Source organism: Chiloscyllium plagiosum, chromosome 20 (genome assembly GCF_004010195.1).
Source record: "Chiloscyllium plagiosum isolate BGI_BamShark_2017 chromosome 20, ASM401019v2, whole genome shotgun sequence".
NCBI lineage: Eukaryota > Metazoa > Chordata > Chondrichthyes > Orectolobiformes > Hemiscylliidae > Chiloscyllium > Chiloscyllium plagiosum.
The window spans coordinates 3,494,708-3,515,340 of NC_057729.1; the positions used below are offsets into that span (position 1 = coordinate 3,494,708).

Genomic DNA, 20,633 nt, shown 5'->3' on the forward strand with positions numbered 1-20,633 from the left:
AACTCTTTAAAATCTATATTAATGACTTGGATGCAGTGATGGAAAGCACTACAGCCAAATTTGCAGATGACACTAAAATAGGTGGGAAAATAAGTTGTAATTAGGAAACAAGAAATTTACAAATGGATACACATACATTAGATGAATGGAGCAAAATTGCAGATGATGTTTAACATGGATAAGTGTGAGGTTATCCATTTTTATTAGAGAAATAGAAAGGGCACTTAATATCTAAATAGACAGAAATTATTAGGGCTTGCAAATGAGATATTAAAGATCACAGAATCATAGATCATAGAATCTCTACATGTGGAAGCTGGCCTTTCGACTCTTTGTATCCACACCGACCCACTGTATAGCATCCCACCAAGATCCACCCCAGCCCCCACCTTATCCCTGCAACCCTGCTTTTCCCATGGCAGAACTTTAATTCAGTGTTTACCATATACTTAGTCTGCCTATCCCTGGACATCATGGTCTACTTAGCATTGCCAATCCACCTAACCTGCACATCTTCTAAAGTGTGGGAGGAAACTGGAGCACCAGCTGAGACACCGCGTTGCCCCAGAGATGTCTTTGTGTCTGGTGTCAGAATTCTTGCTATTATGGATGCTGCTATTTGGCTCTAATGTATTTTATTCTTAGCCTGGAGAACAATTACAGCAAAGTCACATAACCAGTTTTCTATCAACCTTTGCGAGGGACACACAGAAGAACAGCCTGTTTTAGCAGCCCAAACTGTACACAAGAGAAGACATGAAATAAACACAATAAAGAAAACTTTAAGGCAAGTCATTCATGAAAACAAGGCAGGTCCAAATATTTATTTTGACAACACCACTTCCAAATACTGTATAATTTTGAGACCTATTAAAAAAACACAAAATATCTGTTTCTACATTTCTTCTATTATGTAAAAATATATAAACCCATTATTTCTCTTGCAGATTGGTAATTGCTCTGTCAATAATTCCTGCCATCAGATTTATAGTGTGGGCGAATGCCACAGGCATTCTGTGGATATTTCACCATTTCCAATCAGTCTTACTGCTCAGAGCGGCTCTCTCATCTTGCTGTTGGTCAGAATCAGGTTGCTTGTTGGTCTCATCACCATTCCAGTTTCTCTTTCACAGTGCTAGTTCATCATGATGAAATTGGATTTGCAGTGTGCTGGAAGTACATTACACAGAACTTTAATTCAGTGTTTACAGGTAGTTAACATTATAAACCCATCACGTCCCGCCCCAATCCCTAACAACCCAAGAGATACAATATGGGGATCTGTTCACAAATTCAAAGTCGATCCTGTTTTGACCCAGCCATTAAGAAATATGAGTTCTGCCTTGACCTCATTCATAATGTCCCTTTGGATTGGTTGGAGAAGGTGGAATATATCAGAAGAAAGCCAAACCCCAATACTCCATGGTGCGCTGGATTGAACATGAGCATTGTTGTGGTTCTGTTCGCCGAGCTGGAAGTTTTTGTTGCAAACGTTTCGTCCCCTGGCTAGGCGACATCATCAGTGCTTGGGAGCCTCCTGCGAAGCGCTTCTTTGATGTTTCCTCCGGTGTTTATAGTGGTCTGTCCCTGCCGCTTCCGATTGTCAGTTTCAGCTGTCCGCTGTAGTGGTTGGTATATTGGGTCCAGGTCGATGTGTTTTTTGATGGAGTTTGTGGATGAATGCCATGCCTCTAGGAATTCCCTGGCTGTTCTCTGTCTGGCTTGCCCTATGATAGTAGTGTTGTCCCAGTCGAATTAAATGCCTAAAACTAGGGGGCATGCATTCAAGGTGAGAGGGGGAAAGCTCAAAGGAGATAGAATCATAAAATCCTTAACAGTGTGCAAACAGGCCATTTGGCCCAACAAGTCCAATCTGACCCTCCAAAGAGTAACCCACCCAGACCCTATTATTCTACATTTACCTCAGACTAATGCACCTAACTTACACATCCCTGAACACAATGGGCAATTTAGTACGGCTAATTGCCCTAACCTGCACATCTTTGGATTGTAGGAGGAAACCAGAGCACCCAGAGGAAAGTCACGCAGACACGGGGAGAATGTGCAAACTCCAGTCAGACAGTCACCCGAGGCTGGAATCAAACCCAGATCCTTGGTGCTGTGAGGCAGCAGTGCTAACCACTGAGCCAGAGAGTGGTAGGAGTCTGGAATGCACTGTTAGAGGTGGTGGTGGAGGCAGATAGGGCATTTAAGAAACTTTTACATCGGCACATGAATATGCAAGGAATGGAGGGATATGGACCAAGGGCAGGCAGAGGGAATTAGTTTAATTTGGCATTGTGTTCGGTGCAACATCATTGGCTGTACTGTTCTAGGTTCTATATTATATGGACGAGTTAGACCGAAGGGTCTGTTTCTATGCTGTATAACTCTATGACTCTAATATCCTTGAGCTCAGATTCAGCTTTCAGCCTTGAACTTATTAGTTTTTCTTTTATGTTTCTCCTAATCGAAGTGAACAGTGCCGTCACGTCGAATGGCATCATGGTTTCTTTTTTGTCTATGTGTATATTTCTGATGATGTCCAAGAATTCCTGTGTTGATTGTATAGAGTGTTTGGATCCGCTGACCAGGTGTTTCAGTTTCTGTTGTAGTTCTTTAGCCAGTTTGTATGATGGTGTCCCTGGCAGTGATACTATGGGTCTGAGTGGGATGTCTACAGCGGACAGCTGAAACTGACAACCGGAAGCGGCAGGGACAGACCACTATAAACACCGGAGCAAACATCAAAGAAGCGCTTCGCAGGAGGCTCCCAAGCACTGATGATGTCGCCTAGCCAGGGGACGAAACGTTTGCAACAAAAACTTCCAGCTCGGCGAACAGAACCACAACGAGCACCCGAGCTACAAATCTTCGCACAAACTTTGAACACTTATGAACATGTGCATCTTAAGGGTGTTCTGGGCAAGACAAGCTTTTCAGTCAAAAGGCCACATGGAAATTGTACTGGTGGTGGCTATCCAATATTCAAGAAAGAGGCAATTGCAAGATAGGATTTGCTACAAATAAAAATAAAACCTTTATTATGATAATTATACTGTTATTAACAATGCTTCACACACAATAACAAAACCAGACCAAATCCTCTTTTACACATTCTCTCGCTAAAATGTGCATAATGCAGTTGGTCGCTCTGCTTCATTACAACCTTGAAATATGGTGTCACATTTTTCTCTCTCTACGGATGCTACCTGATATATTTATTTCCAGCATTTTTGATTTTATTTTAGTTTCCCATCAGAGACAACATTTTGCTTGTCTTGCCAACATAAATGTCGCTTTTATTGTGATCTACCATGAGTTAGTGCTGGAACTACTAAGCAAAGAGCAAAAATCAAAAGGTATCATGAAGAGAGTCACCTTCACCTTCCTGCTCTCATTCCAAGAGCTGGGATGTAATAACCTCGCAACACATTGTAAAAGAGGTGTTATCAATTTTGAAATCTGTTCCCACTGTCGAAGAACCTTTCAATATTCCCAAAATACATCACTTATCCTGAAACCAAACACTTTACTTACTAGTAAATTCATCATTCTTCTTTCAAACTCTCAACCATAACTACATTTCATCGGAGTCCCTATAGTGTGGAAGCAGGCCATTCGCCCCATCGAGTCCACACCAACCCTTCAAAGAGCATCCCACCCTGACAACCCCCTCTACCCTACCCCTGTAAGCCTCCATTTTCCATGGCTAATCCACCTACCCCTGGATATTATGGGTTAATTTAGCATGGTCAACCCACCTAACCTACACATCTTTGGACTGTGGGAGATAACTGGAGCACCGGCAGGAAACACATGCAGACACAGGGAGAACATCTGTGTTGAGTTTTCACAGTCACCAGAGGGTGGAATCAAGCAGTGCTAACCACTGAGCCACCATGCCACCTTGCACCATACTGCACATCTGTGGCAAGAACAGGAGAATTTTTTCAAAGTGAAGATGCAGAAGCACATAAACAACTGAGCAATCAGATGCTCATCTCAAAACGTCTGCTCAGAGATCTTCAGGCAAATATATTTTGCAACTAATTGCATTTATGTTTTAATATTTCAATCTTTGTTCAACTAATAGAAATGTTGATCTAGGTTTTACTGGGTCTATACTCTGCTTCTTTCACTAATTACTTTAAACCTGAGTTGCCTTATTACTGACACTTCTGCCTCAGAAACAAGTTTTCTTATCTACCTAATCTATACTTTTCACAGTTTTGAACATCTCTAGTAAGTCCACACTTAACTTTCTCTGTTGTAAGGAGAACAACTCCAGCTTTTATACCCCCATTTCTGGTACTATTATAAATTATATTATTATAGAAATAGAATTAATCTTATCGTCATGTGTACTCAAATCTAGGAATACATGAGTACGGTAAAAAGTGTCATTTTGGTTACAAAACAAGAATTAAAAAAAAACAGCAGGAATAAAAGAAAGCTAAAAGGAAAGAAAAACATCCAGATCTTAAAGTCTAAATCTTATCTCCATAAAGATGTCTGGAACCACCGACGCAGGCATTTGGGCCTAGTCCTGGCCTGAACTCTCACTTGGCCTGCAGGTCTCACACCGATCACCAGGAGGAGCCAGGAGGTCTTGTTACCTCCACCTCACATTGCTTGAGAAGCTTTGCCACTACTGCTGCTGCTACCAGTCCTAAACATTGGGAGGAACGACATCTTTGCTGCTGCTGCAACCTCCAATCGCCAGGAGGCTGCCGCCACTCCATACATAGCCCCTTTTCGCTGCTGATGCCGAGCTGCTGCCACATCCAAATCAACAAGAGGCACCCAGGAGGAACTGCGTCCGCCACCTCAGACTGTTGAGAGGCTGCCACCATACCATGCACAGCCCGTTCTTGCTATCTTGCCAAAGCCGCCAACTAACCTGCCACAAAAGGCTTGTTGTGTTGTGATATTGCTTCCAGCCAGGGGATGCACGATTCCTGGATAATCATTCCCAAAGGAGAAGTGCCTGATATAGTGAATCATTTTTATATGTCTAAAGAATTTACAATGTGAAAAAATTGACAGGACATATCCATAAAAGCAATACTTTTCATAGATTTCTGATGCAAAAATACTCCAGTGGGGAAAGACACCCTTCAGTGCAATACTTTGTCAAGACGGGTCTGAAAATTTTAGTTTGAAATTTTGGACTGTCAGCATCCATGGCACCAAACCCCAGCAACAATCGGCATCAAAGTGAGGGAACAAGATAAATGGGATAACAAAGGGTTGACTTATTTTTACATGAAGTGAATTAAAACTGAAGTGAGAGGGAGTTTTGAAATTACTGTGTGTTCACTTGTAAAACCAAAACTCAAATCAAAACTGCAGTAGCCTAATGGGTAATCTCCTATGAACATACCTTGTGCTCACCGCTCCTCCACATGCTCATATCACTTTTCATGTTACACGTATTCTCCAAGAAAGGCATGCCTCCAATTACTGTCCAACTCCAATTTACCTTGAAGTGCTTCCTCTGGATATCTTGTTGCAGCTGCAGACTACAGTAGAAGCTCCTACAAACTCGACGTGGCTAGCAGGCCATAGTTTTTCCTAGTCTGTGGCAGATCATGCAATAATGCAGCACAGGAGACTATTCAGCCCATTGTGTCTGCTCTTTTATCCTCCTGGAAAGGGATTTTGCGTTTAACTGAGACCACAGTAACTTGGACGTGTGCTATCCAATCGCCATTGCTGAAAAGTGCACATTTTGTACAATATTGTAAATATTATACAAGCCAGGCTACTGGCCTGACAACACTCAATGGATAAACGTATCTTTGGAGCAAGGCCACTTGCCAGTGTGAGAGGAATGGTCTACCAAACAATTTCAGGAGAAACAGGACAAATGTATTCAGGCATGACAGAAACTCACACTTCAAATAAACCCCATTGAGTAAACAAAATCAAAATACAACTCAACAAAAAATGTTGTCGACGCAAGAGGAGAAGACCAATTTGCCTTGACTCAACAATACAGTGTACACTCAGCTTCCAGTCAGATCTGCTTCTGTGAACATGGATACTTATCAGAGTGATATGGAAGTACAATAGAATAGAGCTGTCAAGCTCCATAATGTGAAGGAGCACCTTTCATAACCTCAAGATGCTGGTCAGGGACAGTTACTAGTGTAATGCAACAGTTAATCCTAGCTAGCAATACACTCTCCTGTGAAAGAATAATAAACATTTGCACATCATAACCTCCCACATGCAGCAATGTGATAATGAGCAGATGAACTTATGCTAGCTGAGGAATAAATAATTAAACATTGGTCAGGAGACAGGGAGAACTTAATTGCTCTTCTTCCAAACAGAAACCTGCGCAGTTGAATATCATATCTGAAAGATAGTGCAGCATTCCCTCAGTACTGTACTGGAATGTCAGCCTAGGGATGGCCCTACATTCCAAAACCTCCCGTTTCCATTCCTTCAAATTTCCAGTACTTGTGGTTTCTCTCTCCACATCTGTTAAATCTTTTCCCTACTTACCGATAAACTCTGCCACAGCATCACACTCCCCTTCTGTTTTTATTGTGCCAACAATGCTGTCATTCTCCAAGATTGGGAGAAAAAGGTGGACAAAGTCTGATGTGTATGGAGGAGCAATGACATCCAGTACCTGCAAGCACACAACACAATTCAAGAATGATATAAGACAGAAGGTGGTCATTCAGCATAGTGCATGTGCTAGCTACCTAAACAGTCCCACTCCCTTGCTGTTTCTTCATAGTTTGTAAATATGCCCCTTTAAGTAAACACCAATGTCCTTTCGAAAAATACTTTTGAAATTCTCTTGAGTAGTGCACTCAAATACATAACAACTTGATGTGCAAAGAAAACTTTCTTCATGTTGTTTCCAGTTAATTTGTCAAATACCTTAAATCCATGTCCTTTGGTTACTGACCCTCTTGCCAAGGGAAATTGTTTCTCCTACTTTGTCTATCAAAACCATTCATCATCTTGAATATTTCTGTCAAATCTCTTTTTAACGTTCTCAGTTCTAAGGAGAACGACCCTGTTTCTCCAGACTTTCTATGTGGCAGAACTCTTAGCACTAGGACAGACACAATAAGCTGAATTGCTTTCTTTTATGCAACATTGTGTTTAATATTTCTATTATAGGAAATCACCTCTGTGTCCTCTCCAAAGCATTAACACCCTTGAACCTCAGTTGAACACAAAACCCCAGTAGATTTAGTATGTTTCAGCACTCTACACCTCTACGAATAAAGCCAAGGATTTCATGTGGTTATAAACATAGTTTTCTCAACTTGTCCTGCCACCTTCAAAGATTGGTATATGTATAACCCCAAGCACTGCTCCTTTTGCATCCCATTTAAAACTGCAGTAAGCTCATATTTCCCCAAATCATTCATCTGTCATGGAAAATATCACTCCATGCTTCTCTGCATTATCTGCCATAAAGTACCCAGCTCACCAGTCTGCCTACACCATTAATATATGTTGCTATTACCTTTGCAGTTTCCCGTATTTTGTGCTACCTGCTCCTGAGAAAACGTACTCTCTCAAGTAGAGCACAACCCCCCGCAGTCCCATCTCAAGGGGCTGATGGTCCAAGCTTCTGCTGTGCAGGGATGCCAATTAGGCAAGGCTTACTGCTGCCTGCTGCATGGTACAGCAGGGTCCGGTTTGGCTGTGGGACTCTTAAGGGAACTCAGCCTGTGCCAAAACTAGCTATTTGATACAAGAATGCTATGAGTGGATTGGCTGAGGGCAGTGGTGCCCACAGAACAGCATCCCTGCCATGACTCTGCACCATTTGCACAGCAAGGGCATGCCTAATGAAAGAAGCATAACACACTTTGTAAACCCAGAACTTATGGTCTCTGCCTCACACAATCATTCACTGAGCATCCAGCTGCAGGAAATCAGTGCGCAAGCTACTAACCTCTGTGACAAAATATCTGATGAGTGAGATATCTGTGTCCAGTTTCTCCAAACATTTGCGGATGTAGCTGACTACAGGTAGGACATAACCGCGACTCAACAAGTGGACCATCCTGTCCAGCAGAGTCTTCTTCAACTCCAGCTATTAGTGACAGAGAAAATGCATTAAATATTCAGTTACCTACCCCCAACTCTCACCACCAGATATTCAGGTCAAAGTCAGGAGAAAGCTGCAAGGCTTCTGCTTTGGCTGTGTTGACATCACATTAATATTCCACCAATGTTTTTATTATGAAAATATTAAAAATGTGACAATGACTAAATATTCTGTTTTTTGTGATTATGTTTGGCCGAGCCACCAGGGATAACTTCTCTGTTCTTCATCAGAAAGGCAGTGTGGGGTGTTTTATACACCTTTATAGGGAAATGGGGATCTCTGTTTAACAACTCATCAAAAAGACAACACATCCAAGTTGAAAATCTCCTTTAGTACTGCACTAAAGTAAAGGTTATAACATGGAGTTTCCACCCTACAATGATGCAGGGAGACTGTGCACAACCACTGGTGCAGTGCTCCTCCTGCACTGTCAGCCTTGGTTATTACAGACACAAAACCTACAGTGGGAGTTGAACCAAGAACCTTGTTATTCAGAGGTGAGAGGGCTATCAACTCTAGCACAGCAGGCCCCAGGATTGCTATTAAGAGTAGCTCATCAAAGGAACCTTCCAAACCACCTTGCACGCTGGCTTATCATGGGTTGGAGAAATGGAAATAAATCTTGAAACAGAAAAGGCAAAGATGAACCTTTCTCTTATCAGTACCCGACTAACATCTGCATGTAGATACGAGGCAAACCTTTATTGAGAACTGGCAGAAAACCTACCCTTTGGGTCTCAATGCACAAATTAGCAGACAACATGTGAAGCTGTGTGGATCTTTATTCTAATTGTATCTGACTCAAAGATGTACAAGAAAAAAAAAGCCCAAAATGTCGCTTGTTCTCACTGAATGAACGAGAACCTTTTCACAGATAGGAAAGTTTCCCTATGTTATTAAGGTACATGTTACACATTCCATATATCATAAGTACGCAGGAAGTGCACCTGTCACAAAGCTTTGAAAACTCAACTAGAGATTATCCATACTGTACCAGAAAGAGTTTGATTCTTACACAACTACATCATTATATCATAATGAATCTCCACATTACTGTAAACTGTGTTGAACAACAAGATAAATTCTTCCAATGGTTTTGCAGTTTGTGACCATTGTCCAAAACTAATTAGGAGAACGCTTAATAGATGCAGAATGGAGCCTTAAACTTTGCTGAAAGCACAAAACTCAGCTAAAATTCTGCCAGAGTGTTCACACTATGTTTTCCGGTCTGCACCAGAATGTGACCTTTATCCTGAGGCCCCCAGTCCAACTATTCGGAAAACAAACAAGCAAACGGACATTACATTGTCATGTGTTTTGTACTGCTTTTCCATTGTCTCCGTCAGTCCTCTGCCAATCCAAAGCAACAGAAGGATTACCTGCTCCATGACATCAAGCTGGGAATGTTCAGTCTCAAACAGTTTCACAAGGAGCTGCAGCACTTGGGGATGGAGGAGTTGGTGGCAGGTACTGATCTGAAGAAAGACACAAAAGCACAGGATGACAATAATAATCAGGTCCTAAATTCTTTGAAAAACAACACCAATACTGCAGCTCAGGTCCCCAGATGGAGAAGAGGCACAATATTGCTCAATCTCATCTAAGCTGATTTCTACTAGGACAGCAACAGCAAGGTTACAAATGGGCTCAGCAATCCTAAAGTTAACCAACAAAAATTATCACTATTTAGTACTGACAGTTCCAAAATATTTCTTTCTTATTTGGCTATTTGTATGCACAGCAACTTATCTTTACATCACAGTAATGCAATGCACAAGGGCAGTGGGTTGGAACATTCCTTTGATGTCTTGGCTCTTATCAGCAAACCTGGAGCCAGTTGCGCCTGAAGTTTAGGTGACATCTAAAAGGGAGAGTGATCACTTGAGTGATCGATGTGGTACTCCCTGCGTAGCTGTATGGCTTTCAAGTGCAGCATGCAGCTTACAGGAAACACCTTGTTTACATCATTTCCCATCCAAACACACCCAGAAAAGGATCGAAAAGTGTGGTGCTGGAAAAGCACAGTCGGTCAGGCAGCATCCAAGGAGCAGGAGAGCTGACGTTTCGAGCCAGAGTCCTCCATCAGGATTGAGGCAGTTTATGCCTGAAACGTCAACTCTGCTGCTCCTCGGATGCTGCCTGACCTGCTGTGCCTTTCCAGCACCACACTTTTCAACTCTAATCGCCAGCATCTCTTGTCTTCACTTACACCCAGAAAAGGCCCAGTTCTACCAAATCTGGATTCTATAACCCACCATGAATCCATCTGCCAACAACTTTACCTATAGCTAAGCACTTACACAGGATGTTGCTTGGGATGGAGCATTTCAGCTGTACAGAGAGGCTGGATGAGCTTGGGTTGTTCCTTTTTGGAGCAGAGAAGGTTGGGGATGTAGGAGTTAAAGAGATGTACAGGATTATGAGGGGCATGGTCAGAGTGAACAGAAAACAGCTGTTCTCCTGAGTTAAAAAGGTCAGGAAAGTGGGCACACTTTTAAAGTCAAAGACAGGAATTTTAGAGGGAATTTGAGGCGAAGCTTTATCACCCAGGAATGCACTGCCTGGTAGAGTAGTTGAGGTGGGTAACCTCAACATTTAAAAAGTACTTGGATGAACACTTGGAATGTCATAACATTCAAGGTTCCAGGCCTAGTGTGGGAAGTGGGACTAGTGTGGGTAGTCGTGTATTTTTGGTGGTACAGACTCAATGGGCAAAAGAGTATCCTCTATACTGTATAATTCTACAATTCTCGGAAACTCTATGGGACATTTACAGCTGCTGGTTTCCAATTGCGTCTCACTGTTTATGTGAAACATATCGCTCAAGAATGAAACTCTTTTCAACCCAGGTCCCTCTGTCAATATGAAGCAGGTCCAGATTAGGTACAAAAAGAATACAAGCACCACCCACTACTATTCAGTTTCCACATCTCCTGGCCTCTTATTAGTGAAAGTACCAACTTAATAGCCACCAATTCAATCAGTTCTCAACAGTGAGAAATATCTGTTTTCAACAGGAGGCTTGGCAAATAAATGGCAGTCAGGGTAGTCAGAGGTACTTAATAATAAAAAATAAGGCATTGAATCTTTTGCAACACCCTCGTCCAGTGAGGCTTCAGTTTAATGTGTCTCGGTAAGGATGTTCACTGGGTGAGTGCTACACTGTCAATGAAAACACAATGTTTTGATTCAAGGGTCAGCAAGCTACCACTGAACCAAGACTAACAGTTATAGATAGGTAAGGTTAAGTCAAATTAATATCTAAAAGTGAACTAGTAATAACGGAATATGAAAGGTACCTTTAGAAGAGGTATCAGAAACACCACTTCTGAAAAAGTCATACAGACTCAAAACATTAACTCTGTTTCTCACTTTACAAATACTGCCAGACCTGCTCAGCTTGTTCACTATTCTGTGTGGTTGTCTCAGATTTCCAGCATCCACAGCATTTTCCCTTTATCAAAAACATGACAAAAATGTCTGGAACTTGTTCTAGGTGCTTTTGAGATGATCATACAGTGATTTTCAGGGTTACAGTTGAAAGCCTTGAACATATTCAAGAAAGAGATTGATAATTTTTTAGATTTTAAAGGCATCAAGAGGTATGGGAGAAAAAGCAGGAATAAAAGTATGGAAACAGTGATCAGCCACAATCATCTTAAGTGGCAGAGTAGGTCCAAAGGACTAAATAGCCTACTCCTGCTCTGAATTTCTATGGTTCTGCTGTTAAACTCACCAGACAACCATATCTATACATTGTGAAGCAAAATGCTATCAGAAGCAGGAACCCAGGTAACTTGTGTTTTTTTCCACCTGAACTAGATTAGCAGAACTGATAACAACAAAGCAATGACTATCCCCACCCGAGATGTGCTAACATGGTTCAGAACAGGAATAGGATGAGAAGCAAGTGATAGACAAGGCTAAGCAATTCCACAGCCAATGGATCATATCTAAGCTCTGCAGTCCTGCTACTTTCATTTGTGAATGGTGGTGAACAATTAAACAACTGACTGGAGGAAGCAGCGTCAGGAATAACCCCATCCTCAATGATGGGGGATCCCAGCCCGTCAGTGCATAAAAGGCTGAAATATTCTTAACAATCGCCAGCCAGAAGTGGATGATCCACCTGAGTTTCTTGTTAATGTCCCTAGCATCACAGATGCCAGCTTTCAATCAATTCAATGCATTTCATGTGAAATCAAGTCACAGCTGAAGGCTCCAGGAGAAACACTATGGGCCTTGAAGACACTTTTACAAAGGTAATAAAGGCCTGTGCTCCAGATCTAGCCACACCACTAGCGAAATTGTCTCACTATAGGTACATCTACCCAACAATGTGGAAAATTGCCCAGATATGTCCTGTCCACAGAAAGCAGGAAGAATCAAACCCTGCCAATTATAGCCCCAATCTACTCGAACATCAAGAAAGTGATGTCAAACAACACTTCCTTAATAATAACCTCTTTACTGTCAACCAGTTTGGGTTCAGTCAGGGCCACTCAGCTCCTGACATCATTACAGCCTTGCCTCAAACCTGGTCAACACAGTGAACTTGATGGCAAATTAGGGTAACTGTTCTGACATCAAGGCAGCATTTAACTGAGTGTGGCATTAAGAAGCCTTAGTAAAACTGAACTCAATGGGAATTTGCAAGATAAATCCCTGCTGTCTGGAGTCATACCTAGCACCGAGGAAGATGGCTGTGGTTGTTGGAGGTCAGTCAACTCAGCTCAATGACATCCATGTAGGAGTTCCACAGTGTAGATATTTTAATCAAATGTTCAGAGAGGTTATTACACACCTCTGGAGTAGGTGGGCTTTAAACTCAAGACTCCTTGCTCAGAGGTAAGACCACTACCAGTCCATTACAAGAGCCCTTCTTTCCTCAGGGTAGGGTCTGAGGTCCAACAATCTTCAGCTGTTTCATCAATGATCTTCTCTCCAGTTTAATGTCCCAGGTAAGTTGTTCACTGATGATTACACAATGTTCAACACCACTCAAAACTCAAAATACTGAAGCAGTCTATGTCTTTATGCAACAAGACCTAGACAAATTCAACCTAATGAGTAGGAAGTAACATTCACGGCACACAAGTGCCAGGCAATAACCATTTCCAACAATCTTCAGAGTGCAACCATCGTCCCTTGACATTTAGTAGCATTACCATTGCTGGATCTCCCCACTATCAACATGCTGGAAGTTTCCATTAACTAGAAACTGAACTGGAGTAACCATATAAATACTGTGGCTACAAGAGCAGGTCAGAGGCTAGGAATCCTGCAGTAAGTATCTCCTGTCTTAACACCCAAAAGCCTGTTTACACCTACAAGGAGTGCAATGCAATATTCTCCTAGAAAGGTACAACTTAAGAAGCCTAACACCATCCAGGGCAAAGCAGTCTGCCTGACTGGGAGCACATTCACAAACATTCACTCTCTCCACCCATGACATCCAGTAGCAGCAGTCTGTGGATACCCCTAAGACTCTTTCAACAGCACCTTCCAAACCCAAGATCCCTACCACCTAGAAAGTGACAAGGCCAACATCTACAAAGGAACACCAGCACCTGCAAGTTTCCCTCAAAACAACATACCATCCTGACTTCAGACTTCATTGCCATTGTGTCACTGCATCGAAACCCTAGATCTCTGACCCTAACAGCATTGTGGGTGTCCCAACACCCCAAGAACTACAACCATTCAAGAAGGAAGTTCACCTCCTTCTTCCTCAAGGCAATTAGGCATTCCCTCGGCACAACATCGTGGGCTGAAGGGCCTGTTCTGTGCTGTACTGTTCTATGTTCTATCTCTCAAAAGAATTTAAAAACACAGATTTAATTGTTATGTCTTTCTTCATGGGAAAAGAGCTCCTATCTTCCAACACGACAAAAAAAATCTTAAGTTAACTTAATGATACGGGATGGAGATTGTATTTATTTCAGTTACCTCATCCAGTAGTGCTAGGTGAACAGGTGTATGGTCAGTCTGCAACTGAAAATAGCTGGGCTCTGATACTGTCCAGTCAACCCATTTCAGCACTCCCATTGCTACCACTGGGAACCTAATAATCAGAACAAAATAATCAGGTATCATAATGCAAAAATACAAAGGCAAGTATTGCTTGCACTTAGACTGGTAAAGAATTCAATCATCACTATTCCAACAGTTCCCATTAACGTACTAAATTTTAGTCCCAGAATATCTTGGCATTTCTTAATATATCTGGCTAATTTTGGTATCTGATAAAAAAAGGACAAAGCCCATCAAACCGCCAGTACCTCAGACATGCAGGATCACTGCCCAGCACACCAACAGAAGTGATGGATGTTATTATACTCTGCCATAGGCTGTGTACAGCGCAGGTTTAAATGAAGAGTAAAGCTCTGCACTTTCTAATCAAATACTCCCATGTCAGGGCACTCCATTACAGATCAATCACTAGATGTCTCTCAACATAAACACAAATCTTTCAGCTTTATGCAAAGAAGCATTGAGGTTAAAAGGTATACAGAGCTTTGTGGGCTGACAGTTTCACATAGCTGATAAGATGGGGCTGTGGATAGAAATTTAGTGCTTTATAGAAATAGAGCGCAAGTATTTATAGTAAAGTAGGCCATAGAGAAGAGGAGGAGAAGTGAAAGCTCTCATAGAAATAATGCAGGGGATGGGTGTTGTGTAGAGAATGGCGATGAGGAAATGGCAGTAGGTAGAGGTTCAGCGTTGTACAGATGGGTCCCATACCCTATGACAATCACTGCATATAATGATAGAGGAGCCTCAAGACTCCAACATATCCCGTGGAACTCACCGAATACATTGATAGAGGGTCCCCAGCTCTGCAACTAACTCTGAAGCCCCTTTGTTTTCATTGCAGCACAAATTGTGAACGGTTTCGATGGCCTTTGATGTTGATTTCAGCTCATCTTTGTTGATATTAAATCTTTTGTTCTGTCGATATCAACAGCACATCTGAGTTATAGAGATACAAAATACTGAGACATATTACAGCTTGTACATTCTGGACTCAAACATTCCTTGGCCTTTTCCAAATTTGTCTTGTTCTCTCTGTAAATGTTGCAGTTTTCTATCCTATTTTCTAATCAACCTATTCAGAGATGTTATCATACACCACTGAAGTAGGTGGGATTTGGACACAGGTCTCTCAGTCTAGGGATAGGGGCACTACCACTGCATCTGAAAAGGGCCCTAATCATAAAATGTTTCTAATCAACCTGTTCAGACATGTTATTACACACCTCTGGAGCATGTGGGACTTCACCCCAGGCCTCTCAGTCCAGAGGTAGGGACACCACCATTGAACTACAAGAAGGCCCTCATCATAAAATTAAACTTTTAATTTTTAAAAAATGTAACCTATTTTTCTAATCAACCATTCAGAGGTGTTATTGCACACCTCGGGAGCAGGTGGAACTTGGAACTGGGTCTCTCAGTCCAGGGTTAGGGATACAGCCACAAGAGAACTTCATCATAAAATTAATGCATTGGTACCAAATTGTTTTCAGACTTTCTAATTACCATTCCACCAATCAACTCCTAATTAGCACTTAGACACGGATAACCTGCTCACCCGGGTGTTTTCCTATCTTCCTGGTGGTGGAATTTGAATAGATTCGTGCACTTTGTGTCTTCCACTGTGTCAAAATAAATAAATAAATAAATAGGGATTCACACAACACTGCCCTTTGATGTGAAGGGCAGTGTTTGTCACTGGCCACCCGGGTGTTTTCCTATCTTCCTGGTGGTGGAAATTGAATAAAGATTGGTGCACTTTGTGTCTTCCACTGTGTCTCCCACCTGCACACACACACCATGGGTGCTGGGGATAAAATAAGCACTACCGCACTTAGGTGGTAGTGTGGGGGGTTAATAAGAAAAAAAAAAGAAAATAACCTGCTCACCAATGCTCAGTTTCCATTCCAACAGGACCACTCAGCAGTCCAAAAATAGACTTGTTAACAGAGTTGAATTCTGCAGATATGTGTTGGTCAGCATAGAATTGTTTGAGCCAAAGGGCCTGTTTCCATGTTGTAGGACTCTGACTCTATATGGGAGTGGCTGCCCACAACATCCACACCATACTTGATCACATGTGACACCAAGGTGCTTTAGCAAAACTATAGTCACTGGGAATCAGGAAAAGGCCACATTAGCTGTAACCATACCCAACCGAAAAGAAGATGGCTGTCGTTATTGGAGGTCAATCATCTCAGCACGAGTAAGAGTTCTTCTGGGCAGCATCCTAGATCCAACTCTGTTCTGTTGCAAACATCAATGACTTTTTCTCTATCATAAGTGGAGCCATTTGCTGGTGATTTGAAAATTTCCATTCTACTCCTCAATTCCTGAAGCAATCCATGCCTACATTCGACCAGACCTGGTCAACTTTCAGGCTTGGTGTGTTAAGTGGTGACTAATAATTATGTCACACAAATGCTAAGCAATTACCATCTCCAATAGGGAGAGTCCAAAAATCTCCTTTACATCCAAAAATGTTACTATGATCACTGAAGCAGTTTAACTGTCTGAAGTGAAACACAGCATCTCTGACGATGCAGCAGTCCCACAGTTCTATATCAGAGTGCCAGTCAAGGCTACATTCTCAAGTACAGGAGTGGGGCTTGACCCTATGACCTTTTGACTCCAGGATGAATACTTCCAAAACATGGTCACAATGTCATGATATTTAATCAGTAGAATTTATTTGTTCTTTTAAAAATGTTATATTCCAAAAGACAACTGTGCTAAAACAGAATTCAAGTCCATACTTTTATGTGAGAGCTACATTTATAGCCCAGTGATTACTATCTCCCCTTATCTTATAACCAATTCAAACTCAACTATTATCCATTAGGTCTCAGTATTCGTTCAGAACACATTGGATGATTAAAATAAAACAAAATAAGACGTGACAACAGATTACATTCCCATTTGTTCTTTGCACATTTAAGTTCCAAGAATCCTTTCGCTGGTATACCTAACATTTTCTTAGAACTTGATGCTTTCTCTATGAAACAAATCAATAGCTAACTGCTGCTATCCACCTATTTGGAGATCTCTCCATTCTCCCCCATCTATTTTCACATTGCAGTACCAATTTTCTGTCTTTTTGCATTCACACATCATGATGAGAGCACATTATCCCATCATGACTTATTATCAATGAAGCACTCAATGGATATTGCTGCTAATTCCCTGCTTGGAATCTCTTCCAATAATTTCTCCCACAAGATATAAATCCTCCTTGCATTCAAGAACCCATCTCAGTGATTTGCATAAGGAAAACAAGAAGTTTCACGTTCCCGGTATCTCCCAATGATGAAAGCTTCCTAACACAATGCTGTGTTTTTTTAATGCTTTGTACACCCAAATAAACTTTTAATGAGATTTTTCATAGTTGTACTCTATTCTAATACTTCAAAAATGGAATCTGGCCTTATGAGATGGCCAGTCAATTCTGCTGTCCAATTGGCCTGGACTACAGCAGTTCAAGAAGGGAGCTCATCGCCACTTTCTCTAAGGCAGTTAGGGATGGGTGATAAATACTGGTCCAGCCAGCAACACACATGTTCCATGAGTGATTTAAAAGAAAACTCAAACTTCAGAACTCCTTCTTTTCTGTTTTGGAAGTCCCACTTTGATGAATAGCACTGGGACTAACATATTCCACATAAGGTTTGATCCATTCTGCCTGATTTCCAATTCAATACGTATAAAAGCCCCAAAAGCCTGATTTCCAATTTTGAATTCAACTTTAAGCTCATTTCTGAGAAAGTTTTCAAATTCACTGTTCCCATCTACAAACAAAATCATTTACATGCACTACAAAAAGAACTGAAAGCTCCCCCTTATGATGACAGTAAAACATGGCAGAGTCTGCTTTTAACTGAAGACAACCCAATTCTAATGAATCAGACCTTACTGGGAAATACCAAGCTGTAGACACATTATTTAGGCCATATACACATGTATTTAACTCCCACAGCGTCTTCAATGCATTTTCTGCCTCTTTTGGAGGATAAAGACATACTTTCCTCTTAAGCTGGTCTCCATACAGAAATGCAGCTTTAATATCAATTGAAGTGCACTCCCAAGTATTTGTTGCTAACAAATATAAAAAATTCAAAATTGCTTTTTCTGCCAGTGAATCTACTCTTATATCTTGATTTCCCAGTCTTTCTGCAAAATCATTTCAGATCATATTAGGTTAAAACAAGCAAATAAATAAGCTAGCAGATTTCCCAAGGATTTGGGTAGTCTGGAACACCCTGATGATGGTTAGCTGATAGTTTATTCTTCACTGTTGTTTTTAAATTGCTCAGTCACTTGGAACTTGTTTGAAAAATGTTTTACTCTAGGTCAACAAGTGAACTTGATTTTTAAAGACTGTTTTGCTTCAGCATTAAATACGATGTCTGAATTGTGAGAGGCTGCCAGACACAGTACATATATGTGTATACATAAAATATACAGGCTGCCTACAACAAACTTCCTAACAATGTCCTTTCCTTGCTGCTTCCAATTTACTGCCAAGGTATTATCCATCTTAGTAGTAGGAGAAAGTGAGGACTGCAGATGCTGAAGATCAGAGCTGAAAAATGTGTTGCTGGAATGAAGAAGGGCTTATGCCCGAAACGCGATTCTCCTGCTCCTTGGATGCTGCCTGACCTGCTGCGCTTGGATGCTGCCTGACCTGCTGCGCATTTCCAGCAACACATTTTTCAGCTCCATCTTAGTAGTGGCTGGCTACATCCCATAGACAAAGGCCTTTATTCATTCATTTTTCCTCTTTTGCCCAGTTCTGTTGGACTACAAGAGGTGAAATAAATTGATAATTGGTAATGCCAATTATTGGGAGATCAGGAGTTTGCCAATTTTAAAATCTGAGAAAGGAATGAGGTTCAATGAAAGACCAGGAATGGGCCATGGCCTCACCTCAGTTGAAAGCACTTGGAAATAAGTACAGATGGAAAACGCAAGTAAAATTTAAAGGAATAATAATCCACATAACAAAGACAAAATAGGAAGAGATGAAAAAGGTTGCAATGGAAGACAGTTTGTAGGATTCAATAACCAATCACTAGGTTTTCCTTTTAATTTGTTCATGAATTAGATATGTTCAAAGAATAGTTTATGCACTATTGCACAAACATTCTGTCTGTTGATTTGGAGATGCTGGTATTGGGCTGGGGTGTACAAAGTTAAAAATCACACAACATGGCCTGGTGTTGTGTGACTTTTAATTCCGTCTGTTGACATAATGCATATTATTACATAAATGTACTGACTCCTGAAGACATCATTCCAACTGATATCAGAGTATTTGAAATATACAACTGACCTTTTTCCATGACTCCACCACACTGGCTGCATAGGCCAGGATGTAGATGTATTTGTGTTTATGCTCAGGGTTGATTTTAGAGCCTGGTTTGAAGAGGGATTGCATGAAAAGATCGAGGAATGCAGGGACTCTGATCTGGAAGGAGACACATAAGGATCAAATTAGATTTCACAATGCCTGGGTAAAAGAACACACTTTCAGGGAGGTAATTAATCATCAAAGGGAGTTGAGAATAGGTACACTGGTCACAGTTTGTGACATCTATTTTCAAACTTAGAGATATTCGCACATACAAAATGTAAATAAATTTCTATTTCTTTAAGGGTGACCCAACTGAAAGTGATATCTCAAATATCCATGCAAACTGGGCAACTGCTTTGCCAATATTCTGCCTGCAAAAATGACCAAGCTTCAAGTTGCCTACCACATCAACACGCCACTGTCTTCCCTAGCCAATTTTCTGTCTCATTCTTGCTGCAGTGCTCCAGTCAGATTCAGTGCAAGCTGGAAGAACAGCATCTCATTTTTCACTTTAAGGGTAACTCCCCTGATGGTATCCAGCATAGCATTTAGTCAGATTTGCTGCTTTATGCTGGTAAAGGAGCCCGCATCCCAAGTATCTCATTTATTAAAGAGTTCAAACAAAGGCTTAATTTATTGTCAAGCTTATCACTAAGTGGCATACAAACTGTGCAGAAACTTGGGTTTTTAGTGCCACGTCACTGCAAAGTTATGGAACAGCAGCTGCCTCGAACAGAGACACACTGTCCATATAGTCACACTGTAGGATTGAGACAAACCGCTGAGAATTTCCTCAATGAAATCAATTGGAACATCATTACAGCATGGCAAAGCAAAATGTTCCTAATAAGAGTAGCCAGGAACGTAAAAACAGCTTGTAAAAATCAAGAAAACAAAGAAACAAACAGCTCTTGATGTAGGACAAGTCTGTTTTTCTTATAATGCAAACAAAATCATTTCAGTATTCTGTGGTAATGTAATCTTTCTGTGAATATTTTCAATCAAATGAATACCACAATTTCACTTTAATAATACAAAGAGAATACTACAAAGCTGGACCACAGAAAACCCTTCATCAGAACTCTGGAAAATCTCATCTTTTTATTTGTTTACTTCTAGCATCATAGAATCCCTACAGTGTGGAAACAGGTCATTTGG

The 20,633-nt window shown here is 41.2% G+C and overlaps 1 protein-coding gene across 2 annotated transcripts in view; it reads right to left on the minus strand.

Moving 5' to 3' along the window:
* Positions 1-795: 795 nt before the first annotated feature.
* Positions 796-20,633, minus strand: part of nelfcd (negative elongation factor complex member C/D) — a 46,440-nt gene continuing 26,602 nt past the window's right edge. The window contains exons 9-15 of one of the 2 annotated variants that reach the window (XM_043710123.1): positions 19,455-19,589; positions 14,904-15,043; positions 14,042-14,156; positions 9,472-9,567; positions 7,937-8,077; positions 6,517-6,646; positions 796-1,170 (exon numbers count right to left, since the gene is read on the minus strand). In XM_043710123.1, the coding sequence (XP_043566058.1) occupies positions 1,136-1,170; positions 6,517-6,646; positions 7,937-8,077; positions 9,472-9,567; positions 14,042-14,156; positions 14,904-15,043; positions 19,455-19,589 (792 nt within the window). In that variant the 3' untranslated portion in view covers positions 796-1,135. The remainder of the gene's footprint in view (positions 1,171-6,516; positions 6,647-7,936; positions 8,078-9,471; positions 9,568-14,041; positions 14,157-14,903; positions 15,044-19,454; positions 19,590-20,633) is intronic. The other variant, XM_043710124.1, reaches the window with a different exon arrangement.